General features: G+C 41.7%; 1 protein-coding gene across 1 annotated transcript in view; it reads right to left on the minus strand.

The window, feature by feature from the left end:
• Window positions 1-627: 627 nt before the first annotated feature.
• Window positions 628-19145, minus strand: part of C6 (complement C6) — an 81154-nt gene continuing 62636 nt past the window's right edge. The window contains exons 18-20 of the mRNA XM_088827584.1: window positions 18684-18774; window positions 12597-12838; window positions 628-1206 (exon numbers count right to left, since the gene is read on the minus strand). Coding sequence (XP_088683710.1) covers window positions 1031-1206; window positions 12597-12838; window positions 18684-18774 — 509 coding nt within the window. The 3' untranslated portion in view covers window positions 628-1030. The remainder of the gene's footprint in view (window positions 1207-12596; window positions 12839-18683; window positions 18775-19145) is intronic.

The following is a 19145-nucleotide window of genomic DNA, read 5'->3' on the forward strand; positions in this document are numbered from 1 at the left end:
GTCTCACAGAGTCGGACATGACTGAAACGACTTAGCAGCAGCAGCCTCTCTAAGAAATTGGTGTCTACTTGGTAGGGCCTAATATGATAGATATAACTTACCTTAAGAATTATTCTTTTGAAATTTTCTGATGATTTTTCCATCCATCACACACTTTTAGCTTAAAAGCTTTCTGATGCACTTTAGCTGAAGCAAAAAGAGTCTCCTAAGAAGGAGGAAACTTCAGGAATTTAACTACTTCAAGCAAGGCAATTTCCACTTGAATTCAGTTGTCCTTACTATGATGCTTCTTAACTATGGAATATTTCCTCACATAAGATGAGGTTTAAGGATGGGACTCACTCTTCCCTGCATTGTCTTCTGCATAAGAATTATCGCCATCAAAGATACTATATATTTTGTATGCTTCTATTATGTTCTGTATGTCTTCCTCCACAAGAATCTGAGCTTCATGAAGACCAGGGCTTTTGTCTGTTTTATTCAGCGATGGTTCCCCAGTGCCCTAAATAGTGCTAGGTTTATTACAGACATTCCCAATTATTTATTGAATGAGTGCATGAAAGTTGGGTTTCAAGAATGTGTTGGACAAGTTGTTTAGATTTCTATGTTTATTGATTCATTGTTGAAAATTATGGTTTTTATTCTGATTTCTACTTGTCAGTATGCTTAATACCGCAGGCATCATAAGGTCTTCAGAAGTAGAATCATTTTAGTGTGACATGAACTGAAGAATTAACTAGATTGATGTGGAAGTTATTACCTAGAGATATGCTATAGAGCTGCACGGATGGGAACTGGATGAGGGAGAAGACGCGAGAGGCAAGGAGAATTATTGTGTGAAACTAACACCTAAGGATTTTTGTTGGTAACTCCTGAAAGTGCCAGTCTGCTGTTTATTCAACAGTGTCCTTTTGTAGGGGTTATTTGGGGGGCAGGCGTGCTGTGATTCATGGGGTCGCGGAGAGTCGGACACGACTGAGCGACTGAACTGAACTGAACTGAACTCTGTTTATGGGTAATTGTGTTAGGTCTAACACCTCCCAGAATGCAGTATTTCCATTTCCCTTTTGGCACATTTTACAGCTCCTACTTCACATATGTTCATTGTTTTCCCGCTCAACGACGATCCTATTTTGACGCAGAAGAGTTGGTCTCCACCCTTGGTGCACTGGGAGGGTAACAGGCAGACGCACTTGGAGGTGGTGGCTGCAAGGAGAGAGACAGTGTGACTCTACAGTGCTTTAGGATTTGATACAACCTGACTCCTCCCCAGGGCTTCCCTAGTGGCTCAGAGGTTAAAGCGTCTGCCTCCAATGTGGGAGACCCGGGTTCGATCCCTGGGTCGGGAAGATCCCCTGGAGAAGGAAATGGTAACCCACTCCAGTATTCTTGCCTGGAGAATCCCATGGACGGAGAAGCCTGGTAGGCTACAGTCCACGGGGTCGCAAAGAGTCGGACACGACTGAGCGACTGAACGGAACGGAACGGACTCCTCCCCAGCGCAGCCAGCACTTTGGTGGCAAGGAGTGAGACTGCAGGCACAAAGGCACTGACTCAAAAGACCCAGCTCTGGCTGAATGGAGTCATCTGGATGTAAGAGAGGAGAGGCTGCTGGTGAGTGAGTAAGATGTAGGAGCCGGGATGCCTTTGACACCTCCCTCTCCCTCACCACATCAAATCAGCGGCTGCTGCTGCTGCTAAGTCACTTCAGTCGTGTCCGACTCTGTGTGACCCCATAGACAGAAGCCCACCAGGCTCCCCAGGCAAGAACACAGGAGCGGGCTGCCATTTCCTTCTCCAATGTGTGAAAGCGGCTACCTCCTGTCAATCCATTTCCACAATGTCTTCAATCTGTCCTTCATGTTCTTTTCTCATTGGCACCACCTTAGAACACTTATATCACTTATTGAGCATGCATGATGAAACCACACAATATACCAAGTACTTTGCATGCTTTATTTCATTTAACCCTCACAATAAACATATGAACTACAAGGTATCATACTAACTCTACAAACGAAGTCAGCTAAGAGAGATTAAGTGATTTGCCCATGGTCCCACAATTTAGTAAGTGGTAGAGGCAGGTTTTAAATCAGAAATGCCTTATAGGGCTGCCTTCTTAGAATTCTGTACCACATTTTTTATTTCTTCCTAGAATATTCCTAGGTTATGACTGCGAATCTGGATTTTAATGAGCAGTGAAATTGGGTGACACTTTTCTCAGGCTTGGCTTCAAAACCACCCCATCACTTCATAATTCTTATAACTCTTATATTCATGAAAGAGTTTTAAAATGACCATTTGAAGTAAAGTTACCAAAGCCAAGTCAGTTCAGTCAGTTCAGTTCAGTTCAGTCGCTCAGTCGTGTCCGACTCTCCGCGACCCCATGAATCACAGCACGCCAGGCCTCCCTGTCCATCACCAACTCCCGGAGTACACTCAAACTCATGTCCACAGAGTCGGTGATGCCATCCAGCCATCTCATTCTCTGTCGTCCCCTTCTCCTCCCGCCCCCAACCTTTCCCAGCATCAGAGTCTTTTCCAGTGAGTCAACTCGCCGCATGAGGTGGCCAAAGTATTGCAGTTTCAGCTTCAGCATCAGTCCCTCCAGTGAACATCTAGGATTGATCTCCTTTAGAATGGACTGGTTGGATCTCCTTGCAGTATAAGGGACTCTCAAGAGTCTTCTCCAACACCACAGTTCAAAAGCATCGATTCTTCGGCGATCAGCTTTCTTCACAGTCCAACTCTCACATCCATACATAACCACGGGAAAAACCATTGCCTTGACTAGATGGACCTTGGTTGGCAAAGTAATGTCTCTGCTTTTTAATATACTATCAAGGTTGGTCATAACTTTCCTTCCAAGGAGCAAGCGTCTTTTAATTTCATGGCTGCAATCAGCATCTGCAGTGATTTTGGAGCCCCCAAAAATAAAGTCTGACACTGTTTCCACTGTTTTTCCATCTATTTCCCATGAAGTGATGGGACCAGATGCCATGATCTTTGTTTTCTGAATGTTGAGCTTCAAGCCAACCTTTTCACTCTCCTCTTTCACTTTCATCAAGAGGCTTTTGAGTTCCTCTTCACTTTCTGCCATAAGGGTAGTGTCATCTGCATATCTGAGGTTATTGATATTTCTCCCAGCAATCTTGATTCCAGCTTGTGCTTCTTCCTGCCCAGCGTTCCTCATGATGTACTCTGCATATAAGTTAAATAAGCAAGGTGACAATATACAACCTTGACGTACACCTTTTCCTATTTGGAACCAGTCTGTTGTTCCATGTCCAGTTCTAACTGTTGCTTCCTGACCTGCATACAGGTTTCTCAAGAGGCAGGTCAGGTGGTCTGGGATTCCCATCTCTTTCAGAATGTTCCACAGTTTATTGTGATCCACACAGTCAAAGGCTTTGTCATAGTCAATGAAGCAGAAATAGATGTTTTTCTGAAACTCTCTTGCTTTCTCCATGATCCAGCGGATGTTGGCAATTTGATCTCTGGTTCCTCTGCCTTTTCTAAAACCTGCTTGAACATCTGGGAGTTCACGGTTTACATACTGCTGAAGTCTGGCTTGGAGAATTTTGAGCATGACTTTACTAGTGTGTGAGATGAGTTCAACTGTGCGGTAGTTTGAGCATTCTTTGGCATTGCCTTTCTTTGGGATTGGAATGAAGACTGACCTCTTCCTGTCCTGTGGCCACTGCTGAGTTTTCCAAATCTGCTGGCATATTGAGTGCAGCACTTTCACAGCATCATCTTTCAAGATTTGAAATAGCTCAACTGGAATTCCATCACCTCCACTAGCTTTGTTAGTAGTGATGCTTTCTAAGGCCCACTTGACTTCACATTCCAAGATGTCTGGCTCTAGGTCAGTGATCACATTATTGTGACTATCTTGGTCGTGAAGATCTTTTTTGTACAGTTCTTCTGTGTATTCCTGCCACCTCTTCTTAATATCTTCTGCTTCTGTTAGGTCCATACCATTTCTGTCCTTTATCGAGCCCATCTTTGCATGAAATATTCCCTTGGAATCTCTAATTTTCTTGAAGAGGTCTCTTGTTTTTTCTATTCTGTTGTTTTCCTCTATTTCTTTGCATCAATCACTGAGGAAGTCTTTCTTATCTCTCCTTGCTATTCTTTGGAACTCTGCATTCAGATGCTTATATCTTTCCTTTTCTCCTTTGCTTTTTGCCTCTCTTCTTTTCACAGCTATTTGTAAGGCCTCCTCAGACAGCCATTTCGCTCTTTTGCATTTCTTTTCCATGGGGATGGTCTTGGTCCCTGTCTCCTGTACAATGTCACGAACCTCCGTCCAGAGTTCATCAGGCACTCTATCAATCAGATCTAGTCCCTTAAATCTATTTCTCACTTCCACTGCATCAGAGGGCAGACAAACTGAAATCATAACCACAGGAAACTAGCTGATCTGATCACATGGACCACAGCCAAATGTGGTCCACTGGAGAAGGGAATGGCAAACCACTTCAGTATACTTGCCTTGAGAACCCCATGAACAGTAACAAAGGGCAAAATGATAGGATACTGAATGAGGAATTCCCCGGGTCGGTAGGTGCCCAGTATGCTACTGGAGCTCAGTGGAGAAATAACTAGAGAAGGAATAAAGGGATGGAGCAAAAGCAAAACCAATACCCAGTTGTGGATGTGACTAGTGATAGAAACAAGGTCCGGTGCTGTAAAGAGCAACATTGCATAGGAACCTGGAATGTTAGGTCCATGAATCAAGGCAAATTGGAAGTGGTCAAACAGGAGATGGCAAGAGTGAACGTCGACATTCTAGGAATCAGTGAATTAAAATGGACTGGAATGGGTGAATTTAACTTGGATGACCATTATATCTACTACTGTGGGCAGGAATCCCTTAGAAGAAATGGAGTAGCCATCATGGTCAACAAAAGAGTCCAAAATGCAGTACTTGGATGCAATCTTAAAAATGACAGAATGATTTCTGTTCTTTTCCAAGGCAAACCATTCAATATTACAGTAATCCAGGCCTATACCCCAACCAGTAATGCTGAAGAAGCCGAAGTTAATTGGTTCTATGAAGACCTACAAGACCTTTTAGAACTAACACCAAAAAAAGATGTCCTTTTCATTATAGGGGACTGGAATGCAAAAGTAGGAAGTCAAGAAACACCTGGAGTAACAGGCAAATTTGGCCTTGGAGCACGGAATGAAGCTGGGCAAAGGCTAATAGAGTTTTGTCAAGAGAATGCACTGGTCATAGCAAACACCCTCTTCCAATAACACGAGAGAAGACTCTACACATGGACTTCACCAGATGGTCAACACCGAAATCAGATTGATTATATTCTTTGCAACCAAAGATGGAGAAGCTGTATACAGTTAGCGAAAACAAGACCAGGAGCTGACTGTGGCTCAGATCATGAACTCCTTATTGCCAAATTCAGACTGAAATTGAAGAAAGTAGGGAAAACCACTAGACCATTCAGATATGACCAAAGCCAAGTACATTAAATCAATTTAAAGTAAAGGAATATAGGCTCATTTAATCAAAGTTCAAGGCCTTCCACCATTTGGCCTCAATATCCCTTTGTAGCAGATATTCTCTGCTTTCTTCATCCCAGATAGAGTGACTCTCTCTCTGTTTCCCAATAAGGACCCCAAGGGTGGTCCAGTTTTTGTTCATTGCCCATCCTATTCTCTTCTTTTGCCAGACTGGTATGCTCTTTCCAATATTCCTGCACATGTCCAATGTCTATAAGATTTACCTCCTCCATGAAGCATTATATAGCCATATATCCCCCACCAAGGTCTTCTATAACTAAATTTTAATGGTGTAAATTTCTCAGTACTACAGCTGACATTTTTATACTTTTTTGTTAATTAGCTTCCCTGGTGGCTTGGATGCTAAAGAATCTGCCTGCAATGTGGGAGACTGGGGTTCAATCTCTGGATTGGGTAGATTCCCCTGGAGAAAGCTAGCTTTTCATATGTCTTTCTCCCAATACTGTTACAACTGCTTTTTGAGACAGCAGTAATCATGACTCAATCATCTGTTTGTCCCAACAAGCTCCTAACAAGGTGCTCAATTAATTCTGCTTCATCAATTGGTTTCAATTCTGAATTTGGGGTGCAGGTATAAGTATTCAAAAAGAAAAGTATCTGATGGATTTGGGATAATTTATGTTGCCAAAATATCTGAGTCAGACTGAGAAACAGTCTGTAGCTTCTTTTGGGCAAATATCAACTCTTTATCATGTATCTCAACTGATGGGAGAAAGCAGCAAAAGGAAATGGGGAGATTTCATAAGCACATAAACTTCCTGTCCAGAGTAGGAAGCATTTCTGGAAAAGGCATGAATTTCCCTTTAACCTTCTTTGTGAACCAGCTAGAGAAGATTTTAGTTGGGGACAGTCTTGTTTGTTGTTGGAAACACTAGGATTTGGCAAAGAACAGGAGACAGCTCTGCCTCTAGAGAGGATATCAGGTCCCCAGGTTTGTGGAAAGGCCATGGTCACCACTCCTGCAGTACGGTTATAACCTAAGTACTCTTAGCAAGATGATTTTCAGATTACCAGCATGAAAAGGCCCTTCCTTCCATCTCCAACAGTCAGTTTTCATGCTTCCATCCTTATGAAACCCTTCCAAGCAAGAAGATATTTATCTCTCTTATAGCTCTTATCACATACTGTCTTGCATTAAAGTTATTCATGTAATTATTGTGAAACTTTGGGGCTTCCCTGGTGGCTTAGTGGTAAGAATCCACATGATAAGTGAGTTTGATCCCTGGGTTGGGAAGATCCCCTGGAGAAGGAAATGGCAACCTACTCCAGTATTCTTGCCTGGGAAATCCCATGGACAGAGGAGCCTGGTGGGCTACAGTCCATGGGGTCATAAAAAGTTGGACACAACTTGGTGACTTAACAACAACACTATGGAATGTTACTCCAACTGTGAACAATTTGAGGATATAAAGATCCTTATCATACCCCTCACCTTACTTTGAACAGTGACTTTAGCATCAGTTCAGTTCAGTCACTCAGTCATGTCCGACTCTTTGCGACCCCATGAATCACAGCACGCCAGGCCTCCCTGTCCATCACCAACTCCCGGAGTTCACTCAAACTCATGTCCACAGAGTCGGTGATGCCATCCAGCCATCTCATTCTCTGTCGTCTCCTTCTCCTCCCGCCCCCAACCCCTCCCAGCATCACAGTCTTTTCCAGTGAGTCAACTCTTCGCATGAGGTGGCCAAAGTACTGGAGTTTCAGCTTTAGCATCAGTCTTTCCAATGAACACCTAGGACTGATCTCCTTTAGCATACTGGATACTAAATGGATGTTTATTGACTACATTTTCCCCTCTTGTTGGTGAATATTTTTGAAATTTAGATAAAACATTTAATAGCCACAAAATTAGGCTCCTTGGGAAGGCTCTTGTGTTCCAACTTTTGAAAAGTGAATTTCATGTTACTTTGAAGTTTCATTTTAAACTTTTTCTCATTTCATTTTAGATAGAGAAGGAAAAGGGTAACAAAGTACACAGTGTAATCAAGAACACAATTTAATCAAGATGACATTGAATTCAACTCAAAATTAATACCCCAGTCTGCCATGAGTAGATTGAGTATGAAATACATTTTAGTCTTCTCTTTTCATAAATGCTGTGGTTCATACTTTTGTTCTGGAGTGCCACATGAACAGATCTCTGTGACACTGTGACACTGACTTTTGCTCACCAGCTAAAGAAGGCTGGCACAGGCAGACCATATCTTTAGGGGGAAAATTCTTTCAGTTTTTGGACTGTGTGTAGGATCAAAGGATATTTTAAATGACTTAACTCTCTTATTAAGTAATGTTCATGCTTTATTTTTACTTCCCCAAGACATTCTGCTAACTTGACCAATACTTGTTAAGTATTCAAACTTTATATGTTCTGTGAAATGAAAATATCTCCTGCATATCAATAAACAAGAAATGTCACAGCCATTGGGCTTTCCTGGTGGCTCAGCCGGTAAAGAATCCACTTGCAATGCAGGAGACCTGAGTTTGATCCCTGGGTTGGGAAGTTCCCCTGAAGGAGGGCTTGGCAACCCACTTCAGTATTCTTGCCTGGAGAATCCCCATGGACAGAGGAGCCTGGTAGGCTACAGTCCATGGGGTCGCAAAGAGTTGGACACGACTGAGTGACTTAAGCACAGTCACAGCCATCAGCAATTTCTGGCTTCCAAATGTGAATGAGGGCTCCCAAAACTGAGATCTAGCAGATGCTGCCACCACCTGTGGTGATTGCTGAGGAGCTGGGGAAATGCAAGAAGCAGCCATCTGCCACTCCTTAAGGTGAACAAGGAAACAGGATTGGCTCCAGATAGCTGAGGTGCATTGGAGAAGGCAATGGCAACCCACTCCAGTACACTCGCCTGGAAAATCCCGTGAACGGAGGAACCTGGAAGGCTGCAGTCCATGGGGTCGCTAGGAGTCAGACAGGACTGAGCACCTTCACTTTCACTTTTCACTTTCATGCATTGGAGAAGGAAATGGCAACCCACTCCAGTGTTCTTGCCTGGAGAATCCCAGGGACGGGGGAGCCTGAAGGGCTGCGGTCTATGGGGTCGCACAGAGTCGGACACAACTGAAGCGACTTAGTAGCAGCAGCAGCTGAGATGCATATGAAAGGAATGAGTTCAGTGAGCTGAAAAGCTTGAATCTTCCCATACAAAGAATGCTAAATTCCTTAACTTGATATCTGATCTTTGATGTTCAGACAGCCTGCTCCCTTTGTTGCAAACTTGTATATAACCTGACTCCCCCTCCCACATCCTTGGAGCAGTTTTCTCAGAGCTACTGAGATCCCGTCTCCTGGGCTCAGACTCATAGTCCTAGATGTTCCCACCAAATAAAAATTAACACTTTTAATTTCAGGTTGGGACTATATTTTTAGTTGACTGTTCTTTTTCAAAGACAAATTTAGGATCCTGGCAACTATGGGATTTAGATATACATAGGGGTCACAACGGAGAAGTCAATGGCAACCCACTACAGTACTCTTGCCTGGAAAATCCCATGGATGGAGGAGCCTGGTAGGCTGCAGTCCATGGGGTCGCACAGAGTCGGACACGACTGAGCGACTTCACTTTCACTTTTCACTTTCATGCATTGGAGAAGGAAATGGCAACCCACTCCAGTGTTCTTGCCTGGAGAGTCCCAGGGATGGGGGAGCCTGGTGGACTGCCGTCTATGGGGTCGCACAGAGTCGGACATGACTGGAGCGACTTAGCAGCAGCAGCAGGGGTCACAAAGGGTCGGACCTAACCTAGGGGCTAAGCACACACACACTAAGCAAAGAGCTAATAGTAAAGATAGATTTTGACTAAATCATAAGTCATGTATTGTCACTCAGCCAAATTTGGAAAGAATAATTTGTGGGAAAAGGAAAAAAAAAAAAAAAAAAGAAACTCATTGAAACAGAGGAGTTCCATGAAGACCTTTCTATAAACAAGGAAAATAGATGATAACACTAAACACATCCCCAAATACCTGTGCTACCTACTGCGGTACAGGCAGGCACCATTTGTCCTTCCTGCTGTCCAAGTCCCTTTTATGTATTTTTGACAGTAATGTTCTTATAATTTTTAGAGAAAAAGTTTATGTTTTAAATCCAAAATTTAAATAAATACATAGTTGTATAGTACTTTCAGCTCTTGTCTACCACAAATTATTGTCTCTGAGAGAGATGTCAGTTAGGTAATGGTGTTGGTCAGACAACAAAAAAAGGAATAGTAGTGTTTACTTACATGATAATTGAACAATGACTAGAGTCAAGCAATGTAAGTATTTAGGCCTGGTTTTCCATCTCCTATGTGAAATTGGAATGCTCAAACTAATTGCACTCATCTCACACGCTAGTAAAGTAATACTCAAAATTCTCCAAGCCAGGCTTCAGCAATATGTGAACTTCCAGATGTTCAAGCTGGTTTTAGAAAAGGCAGAGGAACCAGAGATCAAATTACCAACATTTGCTGGATCATTGAAAAAGCAAGAGAATTCTAGAAAAACATCTATTTATCCTTTATTGGCTATGACAAAGCCTTTGACTGTGTGGATCACAATAAACTGTGGAAAATTCTGAAAGAGATGGGAATACCAGACCACCTGAACTGCCTTTTGAGAAACCTATATGCAGGTCAAGAAGCAAGAGTTAGAACTATTTTCAAGTCAAGGCTATGGCTTTTCCAGTAGTCACGTATGGATGTGAGAGTTGGACTGTAAAGAAGGCTGAGTGCCAAAGAATTGATGCTTTTGAACTGTGGTGTTGGAGAAGATGCTTGAGAGTCCCTTGGACTGCAAGGAGATCCAAACAGACCATCCTAAAGGAAATCGGTCTTGGGTGTTCATCAGAGGGACTGATGTTGGGGCTGAAGCTCCAATATTTTGGCCATCTGATACGAACAGTTGACTCATTTGAAAAGACCCTGATGCTGGGAAAGATTGAAGGCAGGAGGAAAAGTGGATGGAAGATGAGATGCTTTGATGGCATCACCAACTCAATGGACATGAGTTTGGGTAAACTCCGGGAGTTGGTGGAGGACAGGGAGGCCTGGCGTGCTGTGGTCCATGCAGTTGCAAAGAGTCAGACATGACTAAGTGACTGAACTGAATTGATGTGAAATTGCCTTATTCGGGGCACAAGGTGAGAAGCCCCAGAGACTGTCCTGCTGAGTAGCCACCATCAGATGGCCTGTTGGCTGTGCCCGTCATGGTGACCCTCTGTCATGGATTCCATCCTGCCAACTGACAAGGAAGCTGGACCTTGATAATCAGCTTTAAGTGGATCAGGAAAAGCCTGGATTTGGATTATAAGGCCTCCCCCTTTTTCCAGGACTGACTCAAAGAACTGGGTTGAAAAGTGAAAGAGAAGTCAAGGGTAATAATAGCGTTTTTATCTTTGTTTTTCCAAAACTAAAGTGGCTTCAGCAAAAGGTAGATGTTAACAATTCAGTAAGTTCCCGTTGCTTACTTTATGCCTTGATTTCAGATGACTTTTTGAAGATGGGCGAAGGGGAAATCTAGCTGCCTATTTGAGTTCTATTAAGTCCTAATCTTCAACCCATATTTATATATTATATGAAGCTCAGCTGAACTATTTCCGGTTCCAATTTCACCTTAGCGCAAATGCCACTGCTATGAAGTTTCTGCTTTTAAGCAATTCACAAATGAAATGCCAACAGGCAATACACTTACAGAAAATAGAAATGTAATACTACTTTTTAAGTATCAAATAGGCAGAGATATAAATGGGTAATAGCTCCAAGGTTTGGTGAGGGTGTGGAAGGCAGTCTTTATCACACACTGTAAATATGAATATAATATGATAAAGACATTTCTAGAAAGCAAGTTGATACATTGCATCAACAAAGACTTTCTATTTTAAAATAGTATTTATCTAGAAACATTCCATTTAAGTATAATCTAAGGATAGAATCTTATAGATTTACCTGTGATAGATTTGTCTATCACAGCACCGTTTCTAACAGCAAAATCTTGGAAAAAATCTAAATATCAAATTGAAGATTGATTAAGTAAAATCACAAAATGCCCATATAAGCTTTTGCAGACACTGAAAATTATGTAGCAGAACAATATATAATAATATGGAAATAGTTTCATGATATATCAAAGTGAAAAAAACAGCAATATGTAAAAGAAGATGTAATATATGATCCTATTGTTTTCAAACATGTAATATAATCAATGCCATCCCTGAGGTGTGTGAGGCTCCAGGGAATTTTTTAATGGGGTGTTTCTTTTACATAAACGATTAAGGTCATTTTAAATTAGTGTCAACTCCATACTAGCATTCCGATCTCAAGCAATTTTGAGAAAGACTACACTACTGGCCAGTGGCTCATCAGGCTGCTCTCTGGGAATGAGGGTCTAACTCTGAGCCAGGGAGGTCTCTGTAGGTAGAGTCCCAGAGCTTCTTGGGACATCACGCCTAATGAGGAAAGAAGCAGTAGAGGGTAGAAGAATGTCCCACAAGGGAGGAACAGGGCTTGGGCTCACAAGGGACCTCATGTGGGTTCAAGGCATCCTGCCTGTGGAACCCTGCCAGCATGGGCTGATCCCAGGCACTACAAGGGGACTTCAAAATCCTTGAGGCAGATACTTCTGGTAATTGGTATTGATGAGGAATCCAGTCCAGGCTCAGGGTACTCTACCTATGCTGGCCCTAGCTGGTTCCATCTGCCAGAGGAAACTTAGACAATTTGATAAAGGCCCTCCAAAGGGTGGGGAAGAGGGGCACTGAAGCATGAGATCAGGATGGGGTTCTTACTTGGGGATGAAGGATGGGTCTGATTATGTGTGTGCAGAAAAAGACTGCAAAGATTTACACCGAAGTTGCTAAAGTAATTATTTCTAACTGTGGCTAGGTTCGGTTCTAATTTTCCCTTCTATTTAAATCATTTCGTAACATTTTTTACAATGAAAAAGAATTAGTTTTGATTAGGGAAAGGTTATTTATAAGAAACGATGTATAAATACAAATAAGATGTACCAGCTGAGATGAAGGTTAAGTGATAGCTTTTCTAGTGTCAGTTACCACTGGAGCTTACCTGAACATTTTTCCCAGTTGTAGCAGGTGTCATAGCCACAGGATTCATTCTTTGTGCTACTGAATGAAAGTTTTATCCTTTCCAGACTCCATTTTAACTGTGGACCCTCTTCGCATGAACCAATATGTAGAAAATGGAGTTGCTGATTATTTAAACATTTCTCGGCCAAAAGCTTACAAGCAGATGAAGTAAAGTGATGGCTGGATGTTGTATCAAGCACACAGATTTCTTCTGAATAATGGCTGTTCGGGAGAGAAAAGCAAGCATTTATACATGAAGACTAGAAAAGATGGTGTGTAGCCAACTCATATGTTAACTTACCACCTAGTTCTGTACCCCCTACTTTCTTCCCCCCAGTTTCTCTTCTTTCAGTCCCTCATTTAATCTTGCATGCTCTGGGATTCATCTTCCTAAAAAAATTTCATTTTAAGCTTGTTACTACTCACAATTGCCTTCAAATTAAAGTCTGAATTCATTAATTATGATAATCAAAATCTTCCATATTTTGAATTCATCTAATCAACTTTCTTTTCTAGAATCAGTTTCCCATCTTCCTTAATCCCTTTTTATCACCTGACAATTATATTGAACATTTTCTAGACTGACAAGATTATTCTTCCTTTGCTACCATCCCATGCCCTGCTCAATTCATGTTGCACTGTCTCCCCTCTCCGGCTGTCTATGTCCAGATCAATTCTTGGCTACATTTTGAAGCTAATCCTGATCAACCTAGACTATTTTGGTCTGCACTTTCCCTGAACTCATTTGCAACACCAAAGTCTTATATATAATTATATAGCATTGCAAGTGTGTTTGTAATGTGACTAAGAGCATGCGTTTTTAAGTTGATCTCTGAATAACTCACTAAATCTAGGTAAAGGGCTGGGTCCTGCTAACAAGAAGATAGCCATAGTCTTTCTCTTGCTGAGAGGACAAGAACTTGATTACTCCAAACCTGAGTTTCTTCTCTGATGTCAACTTTAGAGTTAAAAATCAGTGCACCACTGTGTAAATTTGTTTCCAGGAACTGAAACCCAGAGAGAGAACAAAAAGCCACTTTCTAAGTTTAGAGAACTTAAGCTGTGGGGCCAGTCACTCTCACAAACACCTCCGATGCCATATCAAAGAGGACTGAGGAGTATAGGAAGAAGCTGGAGAGGGAGGGCTGAGCTGAAATTCAGACAATTCTAGAGGACAGTGTGTATTCTCATAGTCTGGTATTGCAAAGACAAAGAAAGACGTTCCCTCTGGGTTACATGGACAATGTGAATGTTGTGAGTTCTCCCTAGAAGGCCATCTTCTGGGAGAGGAGACCCCAGCAGCAGGTAGCTCATATAAGGTGGACCACTTGTGGTCGATTCTTAGGAAGGTAGACAGATCCATCTTTGGGCTGAATCACAACAGTGGAATGTTACAGAAAAAGTCCCTGTAGTGTTCTCATAAACAAATAAACAAACAAAGTGTCCCTACAAGTGTTTGTTTACTGGGAACTCTGAAGAACGTGAGAGGCAATCACTGTTAAAGCTGAAAAAATACCTTGGTGCAAAGAAATAGAAGAAAAATTCAAAAGTAGCAATTATGAACTACTGCTGCTGCTGTTTAGTCACCAAGTTGTGTCTGACCCTTTGTGACTCCATGAACTGTAGCCCAGCAGGCTCCTTGTCCATGGGATTTTCCAGGCAAGAATACTGGAGTGGGTTGCCATTCCCCACTTCAGGGGATCTTCTTGACCCAGGGATTGAACCTGTGCCTCCTGCATTGGCAGGCGAATTCTTTATCACTGAGCCACCTGGGAAGCCCCAACAATTATGTACATGTGGTTTTAAAGATGAGAATTGCCCTAGAACAGCCTGCATTGTTTAAAATATACAAAAAGTGAAATACCACAACTGGACACAGTCTGCTGACTTCCATTTCACCATGTATTCATTCTCCTCCTCAGTAACCTAACTCTAGTTTTATTCACTGTGTAGGACCACCCAAGACAGAGGTCTTGGTGGAGAGGTCTGACAAAATGTGGTCCACTGGAGAAAGGAATGGCAAATCACTTCAGTATTCTTGCCTTGAGAACCCCATGAACAGCATGAAAAGGCAAAAAGATAGGAAATTGAAAGATGGGTGTGCAATATGCTACTGGAGATCAGTGGAGAAATAACTCCAGAAAGAATGAAGGGGTGGAGCCAAAGCAAAAACAACACCCAGTTGTGGATGTGACTGGTGATAGAAGCAAGCTCCAATGTTGTAAAGAGCAATATTGCATAGGAACCTGGAATGTTAGGTCCATGAATCAAGGCAAATTGGAAGTGGTCAAACAGGAGATGGCAAAAGTGAATGTTGATGTTCTAGGAATCAGCGAACTAAAACAGACTGGAATAGGTGAATTTAACTCAGATGACCATTATGTCTACTACTGTGGGCAGGAATCCCTTAGAAGAAATGGAGCAGCCATCATGGTCAACAAAAGAGTTCGAAATGCAGTACTTGGATACAATATCAAAAATGACAGAATGATCTCTGTTCATTTCCAAGGCAAACCATTCAATATCATGGTAATCCAAGTCTATGCCCGGACCAGTAATGCTGAAGAAGCCAAAGTTGAATGGTTCTATGAAGACCTACAAGACCTTTTAGAACTAACACCCAAAAAAGATGTCCTTTTCATTAAAGGGGATTGGAATGAAAAAGTAGGAAGTAAGGAAACACCTGGAGTAACAGGCAAATTTGGCCTTGGAGTACAGAATGAAGCAGGGCAAAGGCTAATGAAGTTTTGCCAAAAGAATGCACTGGTCATAGCAAACACCCTCCTCCAACAACACAAGAGAAGAATCTACACATGGACATCACCAGATAGCCAACACTGAAATCAGACTGGTTATATTCTTTGCAGCCAAAGATGGAGAAGCTGTATATAGTCAGCAAAAACAAGACCAGGAGCTGACTATGGCTCAGACCATGCACTCTTTATTGCCAAATTCAGACTTAAATTGAAGAAAGTAGGGAAAACCACTAGACCATACAGATATGACCTCAATCAAATCCCTCATGATTATACAGTGGAAGTGAGAAATAGATTTAAGGGACTAGATCTGATAGACAGAGTGCCTGATGAACTATGGATGGAGGTTCGTGACATTGTACAGGAGACAGGGATCAAGACCATCCCCAAGAAAAATAAATGCAAAAAAGCAAAATGGCTATCTGAAGAGGCCTTACAAATAGCTGTAAAGAGAAGAGAAGCAAAAAGCAAAGGAGAGAAGGAAAGATAAACCCATCTGAAGGCAGATTTCCAAAGAATAGCAAGGAGAGATAAGAAAGTCTTCCTCAGTGATCAGTGCAAAGAAATAGAAGAAAATAATAGAATGGCAAAGACTAGAGATCTCTTCAAGATGATTAGAGATTCCAAGGGAAACTTTCATGCAAAGATGGGCTCAATAAAGGACAGAAATGTTATGGACCTATCAGAAGTAGAAGATATTAAGAAGAAGTGGCAAGAATACACAAAGAGTGTACAAAAAAGTCTTCATGACCCAGATAATCACAATGGTGTGATCACTCACCTAGAGTCAGACATCCTGGAATGTAAAATCAAGTGGGCATTAGGAAGCATTACTAGGAACAAAGATAGGGGAGATAAGGAATTCCAGTTCAGCTATTTCAAATCCTAAAAGATGATGCTGTGAAAGTGCTGCAGTCAATATGCCAGCAAATTTAGAAAACTCAGCAGTGTCCACAGGACTGGAAAAGGTCAGTTTTCATTCCAATTCCAAAGAAAGGAAATGGCAAAGAATGCTTAAACACCACACAATTGCACTTATCCTATACTCTAGTAAAATAATGCTCAAAATTCTCCAAGCCAGGCTTCAGCAATACATGAACTGTGAACTTCCAGATATTTAAGGTGGTTTTAGAAAAGGCAGAGGAACCAGAGATCAAATTGCCAACATCCACTGGATCATCGAAAAGCAAGAGAGTTCCAGAAAAACGTCTACTTCTGCTTTATTGACTATGCCAAAGCCTTTGACTGTATTGACCACAACAAACTGTGGAAAATTCTGAAAGAGATGGGAATACCAGACCATCTGACCTGCCTCTTGAGAAATACGTATGCAGGTCAGGAAGCAACAGTTAGAACTGGACATGGAAAAACAGACTGGAAAAGGAGTATGTCAAGACTGTATATTGTCACTCTGCTTATTTAACTTATATACAGAAGACATCATGAGAAATGCTGGGCTGGATGAAGCACAAGCTGGAATCAAGATTGACAGGAGAAATATCAATAACCTCAGATATGCAGATGACACCACCGTTAAGGCAGAAAGTGAAGAAGAACTAAAGAGCCTCTTGAAGAAAGTGAAAGAGGAGAGTGAAAAAGTTGGCTTAAAGCAGCATTCAGAAAACTAAGATCATGTCATCTGGTCCCATCACTTCATGGCAAATAGATGGGGAAACAGTGGAAACAATGGCTGACTTTATTTTTCTTGGCTCCAAAATCACTGCAGATGGTGATTGCAGCCATAAAATTAAAAGACGCTTACTCCTTGGAAGGAAAGTTATGACCAACCTAGATAGCATATTAAAAAGCAGAGACATTACTTTGTCAACAAATGTCCGTCTAGTCAAGACTATGGCTTTTCCAGTAGTCATGTGTGGATGTGAGAGTTGGACTAGAAAGAAAGCTGAGAGCCAAAGAATTGATGCTTTTGAACTGTGGTGTTGGAGAAGACTCTTGAGAGTCCCTTGGACTGCAAGGAGATCCAACCAGTCAATCCTAAAGGAGATCAATCCTGGGTGTTCATTGGAAGGATTGATGTTGTAGCTGAAACTTGAATATTTTGGCCACCTGATGCTAAGAGCTGACTCACTGGAAAAGACCCTGATGCTGGGAAAGATTGAGGGCAGGAGGAGAAGGGGACGGCAGAGGATGAGATGGTTGGATGGCATCACCGACTCGATGGACATGAGTTTGAGTAAACTCCTGGAGTTGGTGATAGACAGGGAGGCCTGGCATGCTGTGGTTCATGGGGTTGCAAAAAGTCGGACACGACTGAATGACTGTACTGAACTGAACTGAATTTTATTGAAAAAATGCTTTTGCTTCTAGGCATTTCATAGCCTCCCTTGCAGGGCCACATGGCCATGTGAAGAGGAGAACAGTAATGAAATAGAAGCTGCGATGAATCCCCCAGGAACTCTCCTTAAAAAGAGAACATGTGTCCATTTCTGGTCTTCCTTCTTTTGTACTCCAGCAGAAAAATCTTGGACCATGATATAACTTCAAGAACAGAGAACTTTATTTTAATAAAGAGAAATAAAGTATCAGCTATACCTCAACAAAAAATAAAGTATGAATATTAGATTAAAAAAACGCATAGCAGAACAGACAGCAGGAAGGAGCTCCAGTCCTATCTGAAAGAGAATCACCAGACCATCCCTAGACTGCCTTCCCCCTGCACTTATTTTGTTAAGTTAGAGAAAAACATTTTGCCTTAAGCGAGTCTTACTTTGGATTTTACTCCCATGGAAGTAGTCCTGAAATTAATAAGTACTCTTAACACTCCTGGGTTTGTTTATGTAGAAAAAGGCAGTTATAACAACAGACAGTCATGGCAGCCATATAAGGATATATCGTTTTTCTTTATGCTCTCTGTCACCATGTGAAAGAATAAACTATCAAAGAGATGTGTGTGTATGTGTGTGTTCATGTGTGTGTGAAGTCCATGCTCACACCTCTGTCTACTCCAACCTCTTGGAGTCACAACTTTGCCCCTATACTTAGGGGGAAGAAGAAGGCTTTGAAATAATTGAGTCTGATGCTTTAAATAGGATAGAAATGTCTTTATCACCAGAATGAGACTGTTTTGGTACAGAAGCTATGCAAACTTAGGGAACAAGGCTGAGAGATAATTAAGAATGCTTGCTACTCAGTGGGGAAGGAAGAATTCAACAGAGCACAGGGGGTATCAGTTATACTAAAATTTAATATGCTTTGTATTCATGCTTTATGAAGCCTGGCTCCTTCATGAAGTTGGTTGTACTTGACTGGTTTTCTCAGTTCCTAAGCACAGTCCGGAGAGTATCTCTTACCCACAGTCTTCTTCTGGAGACATGCAAACGCATTCAGATCCCACCTGTTTTTGTCCTGGTTGACAGTGACCCCTTAAGCCCGTCAGGATATCTGAAACAAAAGAAAATGAAGAAAAGAACAATGCACAGCATGGATTTCAAGTGGAAAGTTTGAAGTTAGGAGAAAAGGCTATGGTGAAAGTTCTCACTTATCCCCTAGAGTTAGAGCACTCATTGGAGCTTTTTCAAATCCGTTGCTATGAAATAGTCCATCTGAAAAGTCCTGAAAGCCCTTGTGAGCTATCACATTTCCAACCTAAAACAGCTATTAAGTTCAAGAAAATGAAATCGGTGAAATTTTTGTTCATTTTTCAAATATTTATTGAATGACTATGATTTAGCAGCACTGTGGTAGATTCTGGGGATAGTGAGTTGAGCAAAATCTGACCCAGATCCCATGCTCACAGAAATTCTAGTCTTGTG

The sequence above is a fragment of the Moschus berezovskii genome, chromosome 18 (genome assembly GCF_049115385.1).
Source record: "Moschus berezovskii isolate FMDL1 chromosome 18, NW_MosBer_1.0, whole genome shotgun sequence".
NCBI lineage: Eukaryota > Metazoa > Chordata > Mammalia > Artiodactyla > Moschidae > Moschus > Moschus berezovskii.